Source organism: Nelumbo nucifera, chromosome 7, assembly GCF_055504915.1.
Source record: "Nelumbo nucifera cultivar China Antique chromosome 7, China Antique-T2T, whole genome shotgun sequence".
Classification (NCBI taxonomy): Eukaryota; Viridiplantae; Streptophyta; class Magnoliopsida; order Proteales; family Nelumbonaceae; genus Nelumbo; species Nelumbo nucifera.
This window is the reverse complement of record NC_142655.1, coordinates 17,250,165-17,275,417: the sequence shown is the minus strand read 5'-3', so window position 1 is coordinate 17,275,417 and position 25,253 is coordinate 17,250,165. Positions and strand designations below refer to the sequence as shown.

Below are 25,253 nucleotides of genomic sequence, written 5' to 3'. Positions count from 1 at the left end.
GTGTTCAAAAGGAAAATAATGGTTTAATAGATATTCCTGGTCATGAGCTAATTGAACGTCTTTGTTAATAAGGATCATAATAGCAGTTTAAAGGCCTAAGATGCAAGCATATTTAGCAATTCCAGAAGAATTTTGTGCTGCCCAGCCTTGCACTAGTGTTGGAAAGAGAGGAATAACTACTGGTGACCATAGAACAAGCACCATGCAGATAAACTCAAGAATTCTGCAAACCAAAGTAGGAAATTTGTTGGGGGGATATATTAGAACACAAGTAGGTATCAGGGTTCAGAATAAGGAACTTGTCTATTTCTTATAAAATATCTTTCAATTTTATTGGTTTGTCAAAGGGACAAGATTCCACCATGCTCTGATTATGTAAGCAACATTCTCTTCAATTTCTCCCTCACTATAAGATTATCAAACCAAGGCAGTAGAAATAATTGCTTAAGGCATCTCTCGGCAATTGATTTTATCCTATATCTACTTTTCCACCCTGATTGTTGCTATAATTGAAGTACATATACTCTGTCTTAATAGTTCTATATTTCAAATATGAAATCCTTATATTCTCCTATTTCCCTCTATATAAGATCTGGTTTGTTTCTTTAACCACCACATACACTATAATAGTGCCATCCTATGCCATTAACCCACTATCAAAAACAAATCCAAAGAAAAAAAAAACAAATGAACCCTATAGAATCCATATAGAAACTAAAACTTGCATTTTTTTTAAATGTAAGTAAAGGAAATTACCCATAAACTAAAACTTGCCTATCAAAAAATGGATAAAGATAACTAAAAGAAGTAACGGAAAATATCCATAAAACAAAAAAAATCAAAGATTATTAAATTTCCACTCAAGTCCAAACTCTTCTAAGATGTGATACAGTTACAAATCCAAACTCTTGAAGATCCAATATGTTCTTTTGATTTTTAAACTACTATTCATGCTAGAAGGTCTGATTTTTCCATGATTTTATCTGTTTTGTGAAGCCATTACACTGTTTACATTGTTTGTTTCTCACAAGTACGCAATCCTTCCATTATTACCATACAGAACTAAAAGATCAAATAAATTCGAAGGAAAATGAACATGGGGATGGGACTGGTTTTTACATAATTAGACTATATAATCAAAATGGTAGGAACTTCGTTGGGTAAGTTAGAATAGAAACAGATGCACATTGTGCACCATCTTTTATCAGAGAGTGAGGGCCTATAGGCCCTATACCCATATGAAGGCTTCTTCTACATAATTACCAGAGGATATTCTGGAGCCTTCAGGAAAATCAGATTAAAAAAGAAATACCAAAAACCAACTACGGCTTAATATGGACTGAAAGAATTAGATAAGGGAACAATAGAATGGCATGCCTCTTACTATGAGAACTTCCATCTTGGGTATACTTGGTGGTTGTAGACAGATCTGGTGAAAGAAAAATGTGAATGCGCTGAGAGCACAACAATGACAGAAGACAATTCATGTAACCAGTCCTAGAAAGTTGGGGATAAATGCTAAGTTGAGCTTTGAGGTGAGTTGTACTAAGCAAAAAATATACTCAATTCTTTCTGAAAGCATGACACATAAAGATATGAACTAGTACACATACTTGACGACGAACAAGTCTTCTGGTATTTGCTTTTAGGTTGTCAATAGCTTCTTGTAAGATAATTTTGTAATAGTCATCATCAAAGAAATCCAAAATAGCCCTCAAATTCTCTCTTGAAATCATATTTCCCTTGTTTGTCGATGTACTCGTGCCACCCCCAGAACTTGAATCATAATGTGCATCTGTGATACAAGAATGAGATGCATTTGTATTGGAATGAAATATTCTAAGAAAATCTTCAAATGTGCATCTGTAATCTGAAGTCGGGCTATAAATATCATAAACTTCATTTAGCAAGCCAGCATCAATCATGCTGTCTACTCGCTTTTCCACATATCGATCCAACACAGGGAGAGATTAGAGAAGCATCAACACATATAAAACAACAATTATATCTGAAATTATCCACTCGGCCCCAATTCTACCCTGCCACATTCAACATTAGAAAATCATTTTACACGTGAGTCAGGTTTGACTCAACTCCAATCATACTTCTTGCCTTCTTAAATAAAAATTGGAAAACAAATAGAATGGTCCTGACAAGATTGATGATCAGAGAGAAAAGAGTAATTGCTATTTATAGCCCTGCCCCCTAATTTTCATTAGCTTTTCTGTTTAATTTTTCATTAGCTTTTCTAGCCCATTAATGTTAACAAAATACAGCCCAATTTAATCATGACCTTAATGATCAGTTTAGGACAAGAATGATTCAGAACAAACTAAACATCTTTGTCTTCTCAAAGAAAAGGTTGAATTCTCTCTGTCTTATCCAAAATGCATACTTTTTAAAGCAAATGTACAAAAAATACAGGCAAAATAAGGTATGAGTCTTTACTTGAAATATTAATGTTTTCATAAGAACACATTCAATTTAAAGCAAACATGGTAACCACATACCCTCTTCATTGGACTTGATGCAATGCAAGCCCTACCCAATCTGTTGAACATAGCTGAGCAGAGGAAAGAAATACAGCATTTCAAATTAATCAAAGGTGGGACCCCAATCACCAACCTTCTATTTGCAAATGATTGTTTAATCAAGTGCAAGGCTGAACGAAAATAGGTGAGAAAAATAAAAAAGATCCTGAAATTTGTTAAGAAAATGTCAAGCGAGAGAATAAATCTGGAAAAATCTAGAGCTCAGTTCAACAATGGAGTTCACAGACTCTAAATGTCACACATGAAAGTTCAAGAAAAATACTTGGGAGCAAATATATTAAGTATAGAAATTAACAAAAAGAATACATAGCACTGGAACAAATATATTCTTCTTTAGTGAAGTTTGGGACCAATGGAAACGGGGTGCCCAAATTCCACTGTCTTGATGGGTTTTATTAAATTATGAAGTCTTCAATTTGATGGATTTTATGCTTAGTTATAGTATAATAATTAACTTAATTCAATATATTTTATACTGGGAAAAAACAAAGAGAAATATCAGTATTCAAATGAAATCAATATTCTAAGTTTCAAATTATGCTCAGGTATAGTAAAACATCATCTAACAAGTGAAAAAATGATGTTAACTTACAAGGCCAAAATTCAATAAAGGCCCAAAAATTTCCACCATAAACTTCCAACAACTCCCCAGATCACAGAATTGATGAGGGCCATTATAAAGCCCAGTCTGAAAACATCAGGAAGGTCTACATAACCCACTGTTAAAAAAGGCAAAAGAATAGTCATCAGTTGATGTGAAGTCACAGATGCTAAATATATAAAGGAACATAACGAGCATAAAGTATGAACACAAAGGCAGTCATGCCATCTTCACAGTTTTAGACCACATGTACATAAAAGAAATTATTTTCTGAACATAAAGACTAACAGTTAAACCACATTCAACTTTTGAACCCAAATAAGACTCCTTAGTATTGAAGGAACCATAAGACATGCTGAAAGAATGAAAGAGATGCAATGATGGACTCCTGAATATTGAAGGCACCTATGTTATATGCATAATTTACGTCAAATTTTAGCAAAGAATATTTTTTTTTCCTTTTTCTAAAAATTATTTTCAAAACACACCATTATGGCAAGATATTTCTAGCCAAACTGTTATTTTCAAAACATACTTTTAGCACTGCCTCATAAAACATATCATCTCTTTGTTGTAGAATCATGTTTCATCATCGTTTCTCAAAAACATGTTTTCAAAACAATAGGTCCTCATTACCATATGAAGAATGAATGATTCCAAATTCATCTAGCATTCTTCAAAATTAGTCTTAAATAAATATTCATGTATCTTGCAACTCTCTAACATGTTTCTTGCAGCATTACATAAAAGTCCTGATCAACAACACAACCAATTCATTACAGGCCTGGTTTACCAGGCCCAGGCACCACCTTCGGGCTGACACCCCGGTTGTAATAAGCCCTGACAACCCTAGGAGCTTGTCATATACCCTGGTAACCCCAGGAAGGCCCTGACAACCCTAGGTGCGCTCTCGCATACCCTGGAAACCCCAGGAAGGCCCTAACAACCCCAGGAGCGCTCTTACATACCCTGGCAACCCCAGGAAGACCCTAACAACACCAGGTGCGATCTCACATACCCTGGCAAGCCTAGACACACTCTTACATTCCCTGACAACCCTAGGAAGACCCTGGAAACCTTAGGCGCGATATCACATACCCTAGCAACCCCAGGCACGATCTCACATACCCTAGCAACCCCAAGAAGGCCCTACCAAGCCCAAGTGCAATCTTACATACCCTGACAACCCTAGGTGCACTCTTACATTCCCTGACAACCCTAGGAAGGCCCTGACAACCCCAGCGCGATATCACATAGCTTGGCAACCCCAGGCGTGCTCTTACATACCCCGACAACCCAGGCACGATGAAATTTAGTTTTCTTATATGCGATGACATGTAACCTCCTGATATATGATAAAACTTAACTTTCACATATATGATAACATTCAACTCTCTCAAATACAATGTCAATTAATTCTCATATGCAATATCATCTAACTATCGCACATGCGATGACAATTGCTTTCTCAAACGTGATTACACTTAACTTTTGCACATGCGATGAAATTTAACTTTCTCAAATGCGACGACACTTAGCTGTCTCGACTGCAATGAAACATTTTGGAAAATACCAAAGACCTCGGAAACCTCAAGGACGATGGAAGACCTCGCTAAATAGATAAGACAATAGGCATGACAATCAATCTCAACACTTAGCAAAATCAAGTGCATGTCCTGGCTGGACCAGGAAAGCTTCGACAATCTTAGACACACTAACGAACCTTGGCAAAAGAAAGCCATCGACACACCCAAGGGAGATGGAATACTACAAACACTTAGTACTCTGAATTGCGATGACATAACCAAGTCCAAAAGGACTTCGTATGCAGTAATACACCCTGGATCACCGCACATTGTTCAAATAAATGATCCGCGATATTATCACAAGAATATCAGTATGCTACAAAGCAATCACAACAAATGCTCAAATCACATCACAAGAGCGTTAGCATGATCCAAAATCTTGCACACTTAATGAGGGGCTTCCTACCCCCTTTTTGTGCCATATTTACCCCTACTTGATGCTTTACTTACCAAAATGTAGAGTCGTAAAACTATCTTCGGACCTTCCCGATTCTTTTGGAATCCCACCGATTGCAGCAATATGTTTATTAACAGTGCTATGCAATCATCTGGATGTTCCAACAATATTTAACACGTATCAAGATGCCTGAGGTCCTATATACACCTCTCGACAAAACATGCTTAACCCAACCTCAGGAGAATTCAAATGGGGGTTATAGACTTGGCCCGATCTTTTCCTCTCTCAAATGTTTCTTGACAAAACACCTTCTATCAAGAAACAAGGGGGCTGACAATTCGATCTAATTTTTTTCATGCTTCTTGACAGAAGCCATCCTATCAAGAAGCAAGGGGGTTGTGAATTCAATTTGACATACTCTCAATTCATACTTCTTGACAAATGCTCTACATGATGCTCTACTTGTTTTTTAATGCAATGCCTTCTATCAAAGCGAAGGGGGGTGGGTACTCCGCTCACTAAACACCCTCACACTCACACAAGGGGACAACAAAGATAGCACACCCATCAAACCACACTTAAGCATTTCTCAATAGAAGACATTCTATCTAGATAAAGGGGGGCTGAACATTAAAGTAGCCAACTATTTACTTCACCTGCTTCTTGATAGAGAAGGGGCCAAAGTAGAGAAAGTATTGAGCTATACCTTACAAATTGCTCCTATGATTTTACCATCACTTACATCTTCAAACACTTTGTTCATGACTCAAATGACCTAGAAAAAAAATACAAGTCAATACGACAAATAATACCCTGTCAAAAGACAGGGGGGTTGAACACATCAGCACAACCAACCCAAAATTACAGAAGAGAACGAGAGAATATCTCAAATCAACTGCTCCTAATCCTCGCCCAAATAACACCAAGATATAGTAAGACAACAAATGCTTATCGGTAAGCTCCCACTTACCAATAAGCAGGGGATCTAATGTAGGTACATGTCGATCACCATGGTTGTAGTAGCACAGAAGGTGCTAAACCAACACCACGAAGGTAATCGTGATGAGTTCAAGGCTCGTCACAAACCTGCGATGAACTTTGAGTTTGCACAAGCTTGCGATGAGCTTAAAAGATACCTGGGATCTACGATAAGCACAAAAATCCATCCAAAGCTTGCGATGAGTATAAAACACCTCCTGGGACCCACAGTGAACAATAGGCGTCGACTTGCAAGAACATTGCAAGTCAGATCTTAATGCGTTGCTACCAAGATACACGTAAGGGGATGTAGCCTACATGTGCTACGTGAGAATCCTTAAGAGAAAAGGAATTTTGTCTTTGAAGGGTCTCGCTAGACACATGGCGAAACCCCAATGTGCTCCCTTAATAGATGACGCAAAGATCCCCTTTCCTAATAGGAAAGGTCTCCTCATAGCCTTGGGGTCCTATCTATATAAAGGGGACTCTCTTCTCTCTCCTCTCCTCCCCATGTTCTCTCTCTTTTTTGTCGCCTTTTCTGGACCTTCGGAGACTTGACCAACCTTCGTTGTCGTACCACCACACCAACACAACCTATAGTTGACCTAGTTGGTTGAATTGTTAGAACTGTAATCCAACCATGATTTTAGTAAAGCCCAAGAATTAGTCAAAACTATTGGTCTAGGCAATTGGACCATTGCCCGTTCAATCCAATGACTAGGTCATGGTTTAATATGTATTGATGAAGGATTTTTTTGGCAGCACCTTGTTGTTCTGACTACTTCCTGGTGTCTGATGACTCAGAGGTCGAGCTGGAGTATTTATGCTAGAATGAGGCTTGGATGTCGAACTGACTGGATTGAATTAAGAGGCTGCTCGGGTGCCAAGTTGGGTAGCTCTTCGAAGAGACCTGCAAGGAAACATTGTTAGAGGACCCAAGGTGGCTAACCCGGCGAGGTCGCTCTGATGCTTGAGTTAGTACTCTTGTAGTAGATTGTGAGCTAAAAATCAGAAAGTATGAGAGCTAGAATGTACTTAATTGCATATCCCCCCCTGTGTCATTGGGGTTGGTGCCTTTATATAGGCTTTGTTTGGCGTGGGCTTCACGCACTGCATCCGAGATTTCTAGGAGGTCGCCTAATTGGTCCAAGATCCCCAGAGGTAACTGCCACTCACATTGACCATCCTCCGGAATGCTCGGTACGTATGCCAACTTTCGAGAAACTTGGGAGTGTCGGGATGTGCATACCGAATTTGTCGGCGAGCACTACTCGTAGGTTGCCTCCTGAACCTCAGTCAGGTCGGCAAGCTCTCGAGGGAGGTCGCTTCTCGCGTCTAGGTCACATCGGCTAGTGATGAGGTGCTAAAGGTCGGCCCTAGACGAGGTGCTCCGAGCCGACCTAAGTTGTGGTCAAAGTCGCTAGGTCGGAGTGAAGACGAACCGCAATCTGGGACTCCAAATCATTGATTAGGTGGTGTCTATGTGTCATCCAGTTGTTCCAAGATGCCATGTGTCATGATGTCATTGGAGGGCCAAATCCGCCCTCATCATATATATATATATGTATGTATGCAAACATCCGAAGGCCACAACTTTGTCTGACATCCAATTGGTCTCGACGATCATTTTTATTATGGATAGTTTTTTTAGATCTATGTGTCTCAAGGAAACCAAAGGCAACTTGCCTCTCTATTTTCACCTAAAAAAACCTTTTGGGCCTCAAATCATAATTTTTAGCACTTTTATAAATATAAATTAAATATAAAATAATACATATATTATTTGTAGAATATAATTATACATTATTTATTAATAAAAAATATTTACACACACACACACACACACACACACACACACACACACACACACACACACACACACACACACACACATATATATATATATAGCGAAAGAGAGAGAGAGAGAGAGAGAGTGTTGATGTTGCATGGCCTGACCCATTTGACCCGAATAGTTGAACCGGTGACCTGCAACCCAAAGGAAAAAATGGTTCGGCCTCCATATCGGTTTTTGAAACATTGACTATGGTTAGAGACTTATCTTCTCCAAGTATCAAAGTGATTACATGAGCATGTCAATACTACCCCTCAGAAATCTAAAATGGCGGCCACCTCTTAATTCAAACCTGGCCCTAGTTTTTGTTAGGATGGGCTAATTGGGCTAAGACTCATAGTACAGACCAATACCGGACCCTGTGCCATTCTTAGGACAACCAAATAATGATTCACATTGTTGTAAATCATAGAGACTTTATATAAACCAACAATAACATTTCTCCCATCAGTGTCAGGGATCTTCTATCAACAAAAATCCCTTCCAACACATTTCAACGTGACCTGTACCCATACATCGCATGCATGCTCGGTCTCAGACTCTTAGTTTTATAATTAGTATCAGGGTTACAATTGGGATCTGCTCCTCACACAGGGCGCCTTACACCGACCTCATGGGCACATCTCACCATGTATTGGAAATATCTCCCGTGAATAATAACATACGTATAAGTACGGGAGATATTCCTAATGCATGGTGGGATATGCTTGTGAGGTTGGTGTGAGACGCCCTGTCTGAAGAGCAGATGCGGTCTCCTTTGTAACGATCTTATGTATGATATGCAGAAACAACCACATCATGTTGAAACTTGTTGGCAGCAAATCAAGACTCATCTCCCATCACAGGTAATCCGAATCGGAAACCAATAAGACCTGGATTCTGATACCAACCATCATCCTAACAAACCGGATAGGATAGGAAAAGTGTATCTATTTAGTTAATACGGATCGAATTCAGATATATACCCATTCCGATCCAATTCATTTGTTATGAAATAACAATAGTTTAATCTCCAATAATTATTGAAAATTTATAGCAAAATTACATAATTAGTTAAAATATATTGATATCGAAAATACAATAAAAATAATAAAAATTCAATTAAAACTAAAAAATATATTAAATTAGTCAATAAATAGTGTAATCTCAAATAATAGTTTAATATCTAATAAATATTAATCAAGTAACTATAATAAATACAATAAATGCAATAAATCAAATTTAAAAAGTTAAATAATAGAAATTTAATCTCCAATAGTTATTGAAATTTTTTCAATTAAATAACAAAACAAAAATAGATCTATACATAATTATTAAAAATAAATTTATCACAAAAAACAATAAATAATTAATGAAAATACAATAAATATTAATTTGAGTATATATAAATATATAACAAATATAGATTAAGATTTTAAAATTATTAATAAATATTATTTTTTTTGAAAGTTATATTCTAGAATTATTAATTTATATAAGTGAAGTTAGTTATTTGAAATATTATTTAGTTATTTAAATTTTAAAATATTAATTGTTTATTGAATTTAATGATCTGAAAATTTATAATTTATACTATTATTGCATAATTTCGGAATGTTGTAAAATATTAAGTTATTATTAATTTTAATATTTGTTTTATAATTATTTTTCTATTTTTAAGAATTTTTTTAAATTTATTACATAATTTCATTATTTTAACTATTTAAAATCTAGTTATGTTAAATATTTCATTAGTTAAAATATTATTTATATAAATATTTAAAATTTTTTGTTTTTCGAATTTTATTTATTTTAAAGTTATTACATAATATTAAATATTTTGTTATATAATTATTTAGCTTTTTTTAATATTTTATTATTTAATATATTTAGTTATTAAAATATTCAAATAATTTTTTTATTTTTAATTGTAAGTTTTTTATTATTTAAATATAATTTTAATTGAATAGTCCGAAAAACCATAATTTATATTTTTAGTACATAATTTTGGGATGAATTTTCTGAAAAATATAAAATTATTAATTGTATGAATATTATTAAATCTATATTAATTATTTTTTTTGTGTTTTTAATAAATATTTTAAAGTTATTATATAATTTTGTTAGAATATTTAAATAATTTTTTTATTCTTTAATTCAAACTTTAGATAGATATAAATAAAAAGTAGGGGAGAGGATAGATAAATAGGAATTAGTGATAAAAAGGTGCAAATTTCTAAACTACTTTGTTTTAGTATACATACATACATACATACATACATACATACATACATACATACATACATACATACATACATACATACATACATACATACATACATATTTACCCTAAATCTTTTTGTTACAATTCTATTCGAGTCAAATATCTGATAAGATATTCAAATTAGAATCATACTCTTTATTGATAATCATCAAAAGTGACCAACCAAACAGAAATTTCAACGCCGATTCCTCTAACACTGATATGGCTCCAATATGGCAGTGGTTTTCAAGAAATCATCATCAAATGCTAAACATCACCTAAAAAATTGCATCTACAATAAATAAATAAACTGTTTTTCTGAGCATCGGATTCAAAGATTTTATTTTGTACATTCGATTATATTTGATTATAGTACAAATTTCTTTTGCATTGATGTAAATGCATGAGAATGCAAAAGGGTTGGATGTAATTTCTGGTTTAGTTTTTGTTTGATATTTGACTTTGCCTCCCTTTGAAATGATCAAATAATTTGAAATCCCTTACCTTTACTCTGATGCAAATGAAATTGCAAAACAAGCAAACCAAAGCTTAGAATATTTTCAAGTGAAGCTAAAGAGACCCAACAAAATGCAATTTGAAAAGAAACTAAAAGCATCAGTTCCTTACTTCTATCAACAATAAACGGGTGGATGTCACATTCCTCTATTCGCACTCAATGTCCTTTCGTCTCCGGTGGTCCTATAAATTTTTAGCCTTTTTCTCCGGTTGAAATCCAAAGGTTTAAAGTTTAAACCATCAGTTCCTTCACATTCCAACGCAAATAAAAATTGAAAATGTCGATCTCAGGTACCACAATTCTTTTAATCGTTTAAATCTCATCTGTTGTTTGGTAGTTTTTCTGTTTTTTAATGCTCTTTTGTTTGGTAGTTACTTTGTTACGTACTTGTCTGTGTCTCTGTGTATAATTATGTTCCAAATTGTCTCAATAAGGCCTGGTTTGATTGTAATTCAATTTCATTTGCACTGGTATAAAAACATATAAGTGTAATTCATGAGTTGAATGAAAATTATGATTTATTCCCGTTTTAAATTTATTTTGTTTTACTTTTCCTACATAGTAAATAATGCAAAATGAAATCTAAAGCAAATTAAAACAAAACCCAAAACAAAAGTGAAGCACAATTTACACTCTTATTATTTGTATTCCAATGCATTTCTACTATTAGTACAAGAGAAATTGCACCGCAAACCAAGGAACCGTAAATGTCAGATTTCTGGCAGAGTTCAATGTTGGAGCCTCACAATAACCACCCACAGTATAAAATCATAAAGTATTTAAAATAGCAACCACGAGAAATCTAATAGCAACATGATGAAATCCAAGTAAAGACAAATAAAAATAAGCATCACAAAGAAACACAAAGATTTACGTGGTTCAACCTCACTTCCTACATCCACGGGAGAGACGAAACTTGTTTTTCACTATGAAATAAAACTGAGAAACAATACAAGTACCTTGTGGCTTGCAGCCCAAACCAATCCTTAACCCTTGTACACCCGTTCTCCCTTTCCTCTTAACCTAAAAAACAAAAACAAGAGAAAAAACCCACTCTCACACCAAGAGCACTAGTCAATCTTTCTTAAGAATCGACTAGCTAAACCTATGTTCAATTAAAGGGAATTACAATCAATGAATTCTCATTCTTTCAATCGAAATCCTCTTTGCATAAACACAAGTTGTCAATACACCTATACGGAAATCCTACCAACAATTGATATCTCTACCTAATTATTGGCCGAATAAGTGTTATTAGTTCCACCTCAGTTATCATCTCTCAATGAATAATCTTGATCAAAGAACGATTCATTGGTAATCAGCCAATGACACGTAATCAGCGCAACTAAGACAATATAACAAGAACCTCATCGATTTTATTAATGAATGAAATTCAATGCATGATCAAGCCTTAGTTCCTAACAATAAAAACCTAGCCCCTCATGATATAATTAAGAACAAACAACTACCCTAATTACTTTTGGATCAAACCACTCTTAATGATAAGACGAGTCACTGCATACAAGAATTGACCGAACCGATTTAGCAATCAAATCTTTAAGCTATCCAATTGAGGTGAAGTCAGTCTTGGGTTGGCGAAACCCTAATTTATGAGCAGCCACTCTCGAGCGCAGCCCACCCTATCTCTGAATGACAAATCCTATATCTCTATCAGAATTTTACTCACCAAAGATGCATTAAGAACAAGAATTCGTAGGCCATCAATTCAGGTATGAATGATTGCCAACCGAACCATGCAATTTATCTCTAAGGTGCATTCAGTCTGTTTCTTGATTAGATGATCTAATTACCTAACTCTTTCTCAAGCAGTTCAATTAATCACAAATGCAAGAACAATTCGGCCAAGATTGTTCTATAAATCGAAACCCTAAACAAGAATCCCAAGAACAAATCATACTCAATCGGATCTGCCTAAGTATAATTACAAATCAGGATTAAACCTCATCATGGTTCGCATAAAAAGGAAGAAAGAAGAAAGATTCAATAGAGAAACCTCAAGAACCCTAATCGAATCTAGGTTACCAAACTATAGAACCCAAGACAAAGACACTTAAGATCTTTGCATCAGTCTTTGATCTCCATGCTTTGATTCTCCTTCAGTTCGCATTCAGTAGCCTCCGGAGAGTAGTGAATTCCCGGATGAAAACTTGCAGGCTAAGGAATGGCTCCAGCACGTCAGCAATGCGGTTGTAGATAATTCGGGCCCGATTTTGATCTCAATTCAGTCCGTATCTATCAAAACTCAAAACATGAAAGTTGTAGAACTTTTCCTTATCTTTCCAACTATCTTGAATCATCTCAATCGGAGTCCGGATGAGAGAGTTATGCCCAAATTACGACGCGGTGCCAAAACTGTCTAGAATTACCCGATTAACCTTGTTTTTCACTTAACGCCTCATTTCGTGTCCTAAATCAAAATATAAGAATAATGAGTCCATTTAGGCACTAAATAAGTATAAAAGACTAAATATTAAGGGATAAAAATATGATAATTTTCATTCTCATCAGCCACCTCTGTCTCCACCCATCTCTGGCAACGTTGCCGGAGGTGGAGGTAGAGGTGGGCGGAGGTGGTGGCGTTGGACAAAGAAACCACCAGTGTCGCCGCCGCTAGCAACTCTGCCTCCGGCCACCTTGGCAACGTTGTTGGAGGCGGCAGGCGGCAATGGACGGCGGTGGCGGGCGGCGGCAGATGGCGGTGGCGGGTGGTGGCATGCGGCGGCTCTAGTGAACAAATGGCAAGAAGAAGAAGATGAACCGTATTTTTGCCCTTTATTGATATTATTTTAAAAAGTTAACATATTTTTACAATTTTTTTAAATATATTACTTTTATTGATATTAAACCCCCAAAAGTTGCCCTTATATGCTATTACCCCTATAATAAACACCCTTATTATCTCCAATATCGGCAATTTTTGAAATACTCAAAACATCTAAAAATTTTAAAATATTCGAAATATCGTTAAAATTGTTCAAAGAAGTAGAGGAGCAGGGAAGTTCGGTCCAAGAATTGAAATCAAATAGGTAGGGGTAATTATACTCCCACCTAGCTAATGCCTTGGAAACCTGGTGGGAAAGAAAGAAATTAAATCCAAAAAGAAAAAATAATATTCAAACAAAGGTGTATATGCATTTTAGCATTTATCATGCTTCAGTTGTCAGCTCGTAACGTAAGGGAGAGTAAAGTCTGTTTGGTTAGGTGAGGGAAGGTTTTAGTATTTACGAGAAAAGATGGGGTTTAAGTGCTTATCACCAGGAATAATGGGTGTGAGTAATGACTGCACCACCGGCCTCTAATTAATTAGGCCTGCAGTAGTACTAGTTCTATCTACCATAATGGCTCTGAGTTATAAGTTATGACTAGCTGCACCAGACTATTTGTGATTTACGACTCTCTTCCCTTGCTAAGATTTGAATACAGAACAGTCAAACATCAAATGTTGAAGCCTTGAAGCCTGAAGGGGGTTTTTTGTAGCAAAGAGAAGCCGAAGAAGAGCGCCTAGAAAGACAATGAACCCACGAAGCCTCCCTACAATGAATTGACCGTCGCATTGCACCGGCCTCTAATGAAAATGGCGACCTCAGCCTCAGGTACGTAGAAACCACCGATATGCATTGAACAGCTTAAATCCCATTTCTGTTGGGTACTTGCTTTGTAACTTGTCTGTGTATGTGTACATAATTCTATTTCAAATTGCCTTACAAAATGGAGGATTTACGATATCGATCGGTCTTTAAGCAGAAGGCGGCGTTTGCCGGCCGGCCATTTTTTCCGTCACCCATCCGGAGCAGTTGGTCCATTTTTGTTCTTCCTGTTACCTACTTTGGAGTCAGAACGGCTTCTCTCTCTCAGTCATTATTTTCTAGCTAATCAATGCTTATGTAATGCTTAGTTTTAATTGATCCCTACCTACAGTCTGCATGCTTGATTTGAGTCTGTTGAACAATGATAGACTTATTATTATCTGCTTCTATGTAACTTGGTTTTTGGATTTAGGGGATGACAAGAAGAAACTGGTCAAGGTTGGGCCATATGGAGCTAGAGCTTGTGGTCAGCCCTGGGACGATAGAGACAAAGATGGAATCGCACAAATCTTCATTTGTTATGGAGAGTCTGTCATCAATTCTCTACGATTCAATTACGTGAAGAAGAATGGAAAACTTGAGTTGTCCGATAGATATGGCGGAGATTGTGGATTAAATTTCACCACGGTGAGTAACAGGCCCCATTTGTTTGTTTACTGCTAGTTCAGTAAAAGAAACAAGGATTTGACACTTGATTCTTTTATTTGTTATTTTCAATGCAACCAAACGGAACCTTAATTATATAGCTTCTTGTTAAGTGCATGTTTGTAGGTTGATGTTGATTATCCGTCAGAATTTCTTACTTGGGTTAGAGGAAGTTATAATGCAAAATCTGGTCTGGTGTCACTCACATTCGGGACCAATATATCCCAATATGGACCCTTCGGTGGTCGAGAGAGTATGCGGGATTCTTATGTTGTTGTTAATGGAAGGAACAAGGGGGATTCCGAGGATTCAGAATTCTACATTGGAATGGGCAAACAGCTGGGTGGTTTTGCTGGGTTTCATGGATACTTTCTTGATGATAATCGTATCCTCTCAATTGGAGCTTATATTAAGCCAGCTACTGGTAACTGTGGCCTACCTAAGAATTAAACTAATAGAGAGGAAAAAAGAAGAAGAAGACTATTATTGCACTATGGGCATGAGGCAAATTAAGTTTCTGAATGAAAACGATGTAGTCACTAAATCAGTACTATACATGCCATGCCAGTTGCACTTGAGGTCAATAAAATTCAATGCAATGTAATACTACTTTGCCCTTTAACCAAAGCACTTGCTGGTTTAATCTTGTCATTTAACTTAATTGAATGGTTTTGGTTTACTTTTTGCTTCAGGTTTGGTTCTGTCTTATTTGTGACAAGTAAAATGATGTGGAGAGTTGAGGTAGCAAGGAGCAAAGTTATTTGCATGTTTTGGGAGTGACCTATATATATGATGTGGAGAGTTGAATGTTAAATTGGATATTACGTACCTTTGCTTCAGATTTTAGCAACTTCTTCCGAAGATTGAGCAAGAGTAGAAACAAAATTTTATCAAAAATTTCACTCAAATCGTTCATTTGCAGATGTGCAAGCAAATTAACCAGGCTAAGGTAAAGAAAATTCAAGTCAAGCATTCTTTTAGGCAACTCGAATGCTTGACTTGGTTCCTCCTAATGAGTTGACCTAGATCATTGGTCTCATTTGACACAAACTGAGGAAGACGCATCCAAATCATTTATGTAAAAACATATCAAATCCTACAGAAAATCAAACCAGAAAACTCATAAATTTTACGCGCATGTCAGATAAATTATGCACCGTTATTCAACATCTTTCTATTGAAAAACTTCATCGCATTGTTTAATGAAATAAAACAATTTTTATTAACTTTTGTGTCCATCCAAACAAATAATCAATATTTATGTTTAATAACTTTAAATAAAAATTAAAATAAATAATATTTAAAAGTAGTATTTTATAAACAAATAGAAAAAATAATCTATCAATTCTACATTTACATCATAAGATGATTTTAATCTCAAGAAATGTATACAAATCAAAATTTATGCAAATAAAATATTAATAATATAATAATTATCTTAGTACTTAAAATTTATAAATTTGTGCATGATATATATCTTACAATTTTTATATCTTTTTATAATTGTTAATTAATATTTTAGTTACATTAAATAACAATATCTCTTTATTTACAAAAAATAAAAATTTGTTTACAAAATATTCGAGAATATAATATTAAATTGAATCTATCAAACCCAATAATTTACATTTATATGCATAATAATTTTTAGTTTTAAAAATTTTATAGAAATAAAAGTTTTAATAATAAAATATTAATTTTAATAATTAAAAATTATGAATTTTCATATGCATCTTAGAAAATTTAACACATTTGATATATTTTAATCTAAAATTATATAGTTTTATAAATTATTAATTATTTAATTATTTAATTTATATTTGAGAATTTAATATTTGGTTAAATTTTTTTTGTTAATGTTAAAAATTTAAAATAATTGATATAATAATTAGGATAAATGTAATAGGTGTGCCTTGGACTCTTAATTAATGCATTGTATGATATTTATACATTCAACTATATTAATTATAATATATTTTTATGCACACCATTAAATATATATTTATTATATATTTATACATTATTTATGGCCATTTGACCTTAAATTTAGTGTTATTAATGTATTTATGAAATTTGTATGTATTTTCCTAGTGTATCCAAGCATTTCCATTTTTTTCATTTGTATCCATGCGCTTCCAAAGTATACTTGTATCTGTATCCAAATTGGCCCATAATATCAATACTTTAATCCCTTAGTTCAAATTACTAATTAATCAATCCCAACTACCTTCTCTCTCCGACTTACATAAGTGGAGGTGGGTCCCATGAAGTCTATTGTCTACCCTACTAAATCAACTTGATAGGGCCATGTTTGGTTCAATTCTCATTCTTACCCAAGATGAAATTCTAAAATGAACAAGAGTGGGTAAAAATAGGTAGAATGACAAAATGCTACTATACCGTCAACATAGATGCTTAAACTGTCAGCCTAGGTCTCCAATACCGTCAACATAGATGTTTATCAATATTGCCCAATGGTCAATGTCCATCAGCGTAAGTTTTCATGGCAGCCTGCCAGTAAACATTTATGGTGACACTTTTGTAGACCTAGTCTGGCACTTTACAACACTTGGCATAGAGTTTCTTTAAACAATAAAAATGAGCAAGATGGGGCATGATTATTTTTCATGCTGCAAGCTACCTCATTTTTTGTGCTATAAAATGATTTTTTTTTCTAAAAAAAATGAAGCCCATAGCAAGAATTTTGTAAACAAAGCTCTAATGTTATTCATTCTTTGCCTATTCTTGCCTAGGATGAACAAGAATTAAAAGGATGAATCCCACATCAGCAACCAAACATGGACTATTTCTTACAAAAACATAGGAATCTTGTTTTCAAAGTTTTCACTATTTTGCAATGAACTCTAAAAAGGCCAATTATTTAATCCCTTCTATTTTGACTCTGACTTAAGGGGCATGATTATTTGATGTAACTAGGGGTGAGCATCGGCCAGTTCGGTTTCATGGAAGAACGTGGAACCTACCATGTAGGGGTCGATTCCAGGTTTTTGGAACTGGAACCTATCCTATGAAGGTCAGTTCTAGCATTGGTGGTTCTGAGGTCGATTCCAGGGTCTACTTGTTAAACCTGTTCTTTCTGTACTCTCCCCCCTTCCAAAAAGAAAATGAAACATGTCCTTTAAAAACTTAATTTTCAATAATGATAATATATAGTTTAAAACTTATATTGTCTTTATTGATTAGATTGAGTAATTTAATATGGAGATTATCATAATATATTAATATACGGTTCAAAATTTGTCATTATAATTTAAGTTTTGTAAATATTACTTTTTACAATATTTATTATACACATTCAAATATTATAATGAAAATAAATGATCAAATCACTTAAGTAATTCAATGGTCAAGTGAGACCATGACTTTTGTAACCATGAGTGCTTGGATTCAAATCTTTACATCCTTAAAAATATTGTAGGGTTTATTTCAAGACCAGATCGGTTCCTAGGCCAGTTCCACCAAGGCCAACCAAGGCCGCTTCATTTGGTCACTTCGGGTAGGGTAAACCCCTAGACCATGAAACTGACCTAAGTAGGAGTCAGTTTCAAAAATTTGGAACCAAGCCCCACCCTGTAACAGATTGGGTAGGGTCAGTTCACGACCAGTTTGAGATCAATTCTAGTCGCTTCCAGGTATTCTCACCCCTACATGTAACCCAGTACCCTACGAAATCAAATCTGTAGTTCCCAAGATTCCATGCATCAACCTCTACAGAGAGGTCAAAGAAGCCTTGAAGGGGGTTGTTTTTAAGAGAAGCTGAAGACTACCACCAACCAACCCAAGAAGCCTCTCTACGATTAATCCAAAGGTCACATTCCAAAACCTCCAAGCGAAAATGGCGACCAGCTCAGGTACCACGTTGCAGTGAATCTCTTAAATCTCATCCTTTGTTCAGCGGTTGTTGATTTGCTGCTAGTCTCTGTATATATTATTACAAACTTACCTCACGGCTAAGGTACAGCGTTTACCGGCCATTTTTCTCCGTCGAATGTCTGCAGCCATTGGACATTGTTTAAATTCTTCCGGCAACCCCACCTCTTTATTTTCTACTCAATGACTCAATGCTTATGTCTGTGTCTGCTGTTTATTGTTTTAGTCTACAATCTACATGCTTGATTCGAGTCCATGGAGCATAGACGAATTGCTATTATTTACTATCCAACTTGGTTCTGGTTCTTGGGTTTATTTGTGCACAGTGGTTCAGAAGTAGAGAAGAACCAACTGCTTAAGATTGGGCCATACGGTTATTATTTCGAACCACTTTGCGGGATAATCGTGGGCAAGGTGAAATTGCACAAATCTTTATTTCTCATGGAACCTCTGTTATCAACACCCTCCAATTCAATTACACTTGGTGGTGGATTAACTTCTTTGTTTACTAACGTTCTTCCTTTCATGTTATTTTCCAGTTATTGTGTTTTGTTTTTCAAAGGGCTGTGTTTAGAATCAGATACATTGAACTTGCTGAGGCAGAATTGAGCTTCTGCCTTGTCAAAGCTTGACCGTACCGATGACAGCCATGCGGGAAGAATTACATGGTGGCAGCTGAGACGGATTGATTCCAATCTGTGCCTCACACCATGGTTTTTAAAAACGAACTGGTCAGGGGTCTGGTTACCGGTTTGAACGGTCTGACCATTTGCCCAAACAGCCGGTCCGTTTTGACAAAAAATTGAAAAAATTAAAAAACGGTCAAAACTTTTCGAATGGTTAACCGGCCGGTTCAACAGTTTATTAATCAAAATCAATGATTTTGGGAGAAAAAAGTGGCTTTGGAGGAAAACGGAACCGGTCAAGTGACCGATTCCCGGTTTTTCCGGTCCGACTGTCTCATCCAGTCCGGTTTTGAAAACAGTGCCTTACACCATATTGCTCTTGCAAAGGAGCATTGAAAGATAAAGCGGAATGTGGTTTTTCCTTCTGTTTGCAAAAACAGTAGATCCATGAATTCCTTAAATTAGATTAAAGGTCATCTTATCATGCTAGTTCTCCTTGTAGACAATCTTTAGGTGGTTAGTCCATGGTACCCCAGCATTGATTTTCTACACACACAAGTAGTGGAAAAGTATTTCAATCACAGAAAAACAGGAGGTCCCGGTATATTCTCATATATGCTATCTCATATCAGATGCATTGAAGGATATCAGCATTCAGTAGTCAGGAATCCGAAGTATCTTGTAATGTCTCATCTCATTTGATTAAAAATCAAAAGAGCAATATCAGATTCAATCTCACTTCATTGCATTAAGTACCAGTTCTGCAAAATTGGGGCCCTTGCGTGGTGGAATGGTAAAATCTCAGGTTGACAAGTGTGAAAAAATGGCTTAGACTTTGTAAATACTTTGTAGAACAAAATTTCCAAAAGTCGGTTGTGTATCTAATCCACCCTTACCAAGACTCTCGATAGCCAAATCAGCAATGAGTAACGACCCTTATCTATTTCACAAAATCAGATTCAAACATTTCAAATTCTCAAAAAATGGGTCTCCTCACAATTCTATATGATGTAAAAGGATAATGTTCAACTACTAAGAAAAACTTGGCATCTGTGAATAGCATTAGACACTATACAATCAATAGACTTTGGCAAATTTTCAATTACCTACCGGACGGTTGGACCGGAAAAACCGGGAACCAGTCACCTAATTGGTTCCGGTTTTCCCCAAAACCGTTGATTTTGGTCAGTAAACCGCTGAACCGGCCGATTAACCGTTCAAATGGTTTTGACCGTTTTTCAAATTTTTCAATTGTTTTATTTTTTTGTCAGAACTGGCCGACCATTCGGGTCAAATGGTCAGACCATTTAAACCAGTAACCGGACCCCTGACCGGTTCGGTTTTAAAAACCATGATTTGGAAGCTACTCAGAAAGCCAGAACCATCATTATCATCATCATCATCATCATCATCATCCAAGCCTTATCCCAACTATATAGGGTCAGCTACATGAATCCTGATTCACCATTCTGTTCCATTTAATGCCACATCTCTTGTTAAATTATTCGTGCTTAAATCATTTCTTTCTACTTCCACCCATTTCCTTTTTGGTCTAACCCTAGCCCTTCTAGCCCCTTCAACCTGCAGCAAATCACTTCTTACAAGTGCAGTTGATGGTCTTCTATGCACATGACCAAACCATCTCGGTCTGCTTTCTCTCATTTTATCACCTATTGAAGATACTCCTAGGTTCCTTCGAATGACTTCACTTCTAATCCTATTCTTTCTAGTTTTTCTATTTATCCATCTGTATACTCCAATCTGCCACACATTCTTAGACGGTTTTTTTTGACAGCCCAACGCTCTACTCGATACAACATGGTTGGCTTTACAATTATTTTACAGAATTTTCATTTTATATAAGTGGTATTCGCCTATCACATAAAACTTCAGAACAATGCTGATTTTCCATTGCATTAGAGAGTACAACTTCATTAAAAATGGAGTTGCTTCCTGTTTCAAAGAAATGATAGAAATGAGTTCATTTCAGGACTTCAAGAAACGAATACACTTCCATTTTTCTTAATAACCATAAATGAATTTATTTTAGATGATGAGATTGTGTTGTTACAAAAAACGAAAATGAAATAATCTCACATGGCTTGAAAATGCAGGTGGAAAATGTACCACAAAAACTCTATTCATACTTACATGATTACATCTAGTAAAACTCATTTTTATAACTTAACATAGCTAGCTGCCCAAGAGTGCAAGTCCACCTAAGAGATTCCTAACCCCCACCCCTGCTGGCATCCTCTTCCAAATGAAAGAAACAGGTAAAGCAAAAGAAGATGAACGCATGGAAACAATACAAAGGAAAAGCAAGAGAATAAATAATAAATGACTATGCTCAACCGAATTAACTATCAAAAAGAATGAGAAATATCTTTGGATCCTTCCCTTTCTCTCATAGATTCGCCATTCTACATCACTTCTCCAAGGAAAGTTCTGTCTCAAGAAGTTCAACCTTTGTAATTCTTTTTTCTCCCCCCTACTGCTCTTTTGTTGAATGATATTGAAATTGCCAAAGATGATCATTAAGAAACCTCATACAAATCTCACATAGCCGGACAATCAGCTAAATTCCCAAGGCAAAAAAGAAATTGCAACTGACAAGTAAGAGTAGTGACAGAAGGGCAGTTATTTGCTGAACTTTCCCAAAAATAGCCATGGTTCTCCAGGCAATAAGCCCACAGTTGCTTCTGTAACAAATTATGTAAAGTGGTTAAATCAGGAATTGGGTCTATGTGTCTGATAGTTGAGTAAGATTCCTAAATTACCAGGAATCTTCCATGAGGGAACTTTTCTCTGAGGCTCAAAAGGAACACTCCCATCACCTGGGTTCCCCTCTCTCAACCATTGTTCATGAAACAAGTTCCAAACCAAAAGAAAACATGCCATATGTCAAGGTAGATGCTTCACTTATGTGAATTTTTAAATTAAAAATAAAGACTTCAGTAGGACTCCGAGACAAGTTGCGGAGCTTATTGGAACTTACGTGAACACATAACTAATTAATCTGGATAGTCCCACAACTTCTGGACTAAATGGATTGGCCAAATAGTTTCTTCACATGGCAAACATACATGGGATAATCCAGTGAGCTTCCCTACTTGGCACAGACCTTTTTCCACATACAACAAATAGATAGTAAATAGACATAGAAAGATGATGATGTTGAATATCAGAATATAAGGTTTTGAACCTTTATATATAATCAAGGTCTTACTGCTGAAATGATATTGTGCTGGTCAGAGACCAAGTCATCACAAATAAACTTGGTTAGACAGACAGGACTTAAAAGATCATACGAGATAAGCATAAAATCTGAAAGGGAATTCAATGCCAGTGATGCCTACATTAAAGGCCCATTATCAGTCGAGCTTTTGGCAGTGAAAATCATAAGAGAACTTTCAATGCTCAAGTCCCTAATATGTTTCATTACTTAATTGTCTAAGAGAAAGAAAAGCCACAAAGGATTATGACTAGAAACTTGTTTAGTATGCCACAAATTAAACAGAGTCAGCAAAAGCTAATATAGCTTTTACTATTGTCACGCTTGCCAGCCCAAAATTTTACTATTGCATTAAGAGGAGCCCCTTGCCAACATGATTTCTCACTTTTTGGTATTCTGGAGCTGGGAGAACTTGTCAAGCAGAACAGCATAACGCCAATAGATCTTATATTCTTAGCAAAAGGCAAATAAAGTAAATAAACAGATACCAAGAACGGAGAACATCAATGTAAATTAATACATTTCATATTGTTTGAACGTTATTTATCTTTTCTACCAGAAAAGGGAAAAGCATGGATTTCTGGACGAGAACAATATTAGTGTCAAAACAGAAATGCAGAACAGGAAAAATTCAAAGAATTTCAAGTTCCACACAACTTTGACTTTAGGAAAAAAATTGCAGAAAAAGAACGCTTTCAATCTTGTTACTCACAAATTCTGAAAGAGGTACAAGAAAGCCAAAAAGAAAAACTTACCCAAAATCGTTTTCAAACAAAACCCAGAAGGTCAGTAGTCTGTTGTTTCAAGCCCTAAAAGCATAGATTTTTGGACGAGAAAGCATAGAACGCTGTCAATCTTGTTACTCACAAATTCAGATTTGTGGTCAGTGGTTTCAAGCCCTAAAGGCATAGATTTTTGGACGAGAACAATATCAACCACGAGCAGAAATGCAGGAAAAGGAAAAATGTGAAGAAGTTCCAGAACATCGATTCAGGGGGAAATTGGAAAAAAAATTTGGACCATTTCTCGATTTGTGCGTGTCATCCTTGCGCAGGGGCCATGCTAATCTTCTCTGTATCGTTCCAAATTTTGTGAAGTCGTTGATATTGTAAAGTCGTTGTTAAATTAACCCTACCACTTCTTTGAAACTAAACAATGTGGGATGAAGCTACGCTTCTACAGGTAAATAATTAAAACGGAAAAGTACGGACTGATTCAATGCAGATTTTTTATTTCCGCTGCAGGGTTATAAATATTCAAAATGGCAATAACCCACATTCTATCCACCAATACCCGTCAATGGAATATGGTACCTACTTCTATTATACTTTGAGCCTATAAATTCTGACATTGGGTTGAACCATTATTCTCCCTAATTACAATAGGCGATTTTTTTTTAACAAAAAGCATTTCATTCAAATTGAGAAAGATACATGATTGGATAGCAAAAGTGGGCCATTTGGTTATATTGTCTGTAAATATGCACAAAATATACAGATCCAAAAGAAGAAATTAGTCTTTTAAGATGATTTCTATGTAACTGTTCTGTCCATTGAGATGGTCAGTCATCTTTTGCAAAATTTACCAATGCTTCATTGTCCGAATATACCAAAAGGTGAGTGATATTGTTTGCCAGTGCTACCTTCAACCCTCCTAGAAGGGCTTGAACTTTGGCATCATAGCTGTTGATTGCCCAACAAGGTGTGCCTTCTGCAATGGTGATCTGCTCTCTAGAATGTTGGATGATGAACCCCCGTCCTGCATTATCAGAAACCGGACCAAAAGAACCATCAATGAAAAGAGTAGACATGTTGTTTTGGGGAGGACAGTGTGAATGCAGCTCAGCTTGAGGTCGAGGTGAGATCACTTCCAAAGAGGATTGTAAGGTTGTCTAAACCACTTGTTTAGGATCTGGTGTCGCATTCTCAAATAAACTTTTGTTTCGAGCTTTCCAAATGTGATAACTGATGATGCTAAAATAAATTAAGCTTACCAAAGCCTTTTGTTTACCATGGTGTGTATTTAGGTTGTGATACCAGTCAACTATGATGGTATGAATGGATGATGGATTTAATCCAAATATTCACACCAAATTGCTCGAACAAATGAACATTGGAAGAAGAGGTGATGTATCGTTTCTTCATGGAGCTTACAGAAAATGCAAAGCTTCTCTGATTCATTTAACCAAGTAACGCATTTGTTTTTGGTAAGAAGTCCATCCCACACAAATTTCCAGAGGAATATTTGGAGTCTGTAGGGTACCTTGAGTTTTCATATAAGCTTCCAATCAAAGAAAGGAGTTGAAGCTCCCCAATGATGCAAAGTGATAATAGGCTGATTTAACAGAGTAAATACCTGTAGTATTGCACTTCCAAATAAGAAGATCAGTGGGTTGGCTAGGCTCAGGAGTAATGCATAGGATGTGGCTGATAGTGGACTCATGAAAAAGCTGAGGTAATTTTGGTAGATTCCATCCGTATTGGTTTAACAATTCCGCAACCATCATGCTTCTTGGATTAGAGA

At 35.7% G+C, this 25,253-nt stretch overlaps 1 protein-coding gene, 1 long non-coding RNA gene and 1 other non-coding gene across 5 annotated transcripts; 1 reads left to right on the top strand and 2 right to left on the bottom strand.

Moving 5' to 3' along the window:
- The first annotated feature begins 10,936 nt into the window (after positions 1-10,936).
- LOC104607847 (inactive protein RESTRICTED TEV MOVEMENT 1-like) lies at positions 10,937-15,817 on the top strand. 3 transcript variants are annotated; one of them, XM_088892102.1, is made up of 4 exons: positions 10,937-11,015; positions 14,158-14,339; positions 14,746-14,960; positions 15,105-15,657. In XM_088892102.1, the coding sequence occupies exons 2-4, from the start codon at positions 14,315-14,317 to the stop codon at positions 15,426-15,428; spliced, it is 564 nt and encodes a 187-aa protein (XP_088748228.1). In that variant the 5' UTR covers positions 10,937-11,015; positions 14,158-14,314; the 3' UTR covers positions 15,429-15,657. The 3 variants fall into 3 exon arrangements, 2 of the variants coding, with proteins under 2 accessions (XP_088748228.1, XP_010271897.1); XR_737016.3 differs by lacking the exon at positions 10,937-11,015 and adding an exon at positions 15,671-15,817 and having other exon boundaries at positions 14,122-14,339; positions 15,105-15,578; XM_010273595.3 differs by lacking the exon at positions 10,937-11,015 and having other exon boundaries at positions 14,122-14,339.
- A 5,776-nt stretch (positions 15,818-21,593) lies between these two features.
- LOC104607846 (uncharacterized) lies at positions 21,594-23,944 on the bottom strand. The gene is made up of 2 exons (XR_737015.2): positions 23,486-23,944; positions 21,594-22,619 (listed from the first exon to the last, which is right to left on the bottom strand). It is a non-coding gene; the product is annotated as an uncharacterized LOC104607846 (long non-coding RNA).
- LOC148790226 (U6 spliceosomal RNA) lies at positions 23,739-23,845 on the bottom strand. The gene has a single exon (XR_016079056.1). It is a non-coding gene; the product is annotated as a U6 spliceosomal RNA (small nuclear RNA).
- Positions 23,945-25,253: the final 1,309 nt, after the last annotated feature.

Coding starts and splice junctions, on each gene's coding strand:
- LOC104607847 (XM_088892102.1), top strand. CDS start 14,315: ATGAAAATGGCGACCTCAGCCTCAG. Junction 14,340..14,745: donor AATGGCGACCTCAGCCTCAG/GTACGTAGAAAC, acceptor TTTTGGATTTAG/GGGATGACAAGAAGAAACTG. Junction 14,961..15,104: donor GTGGATTAAATTTCACCACG/GTGAGTAACAGG, acceptor GCATGTTTGTAG/GTTGATGTTGATTATCCGTC.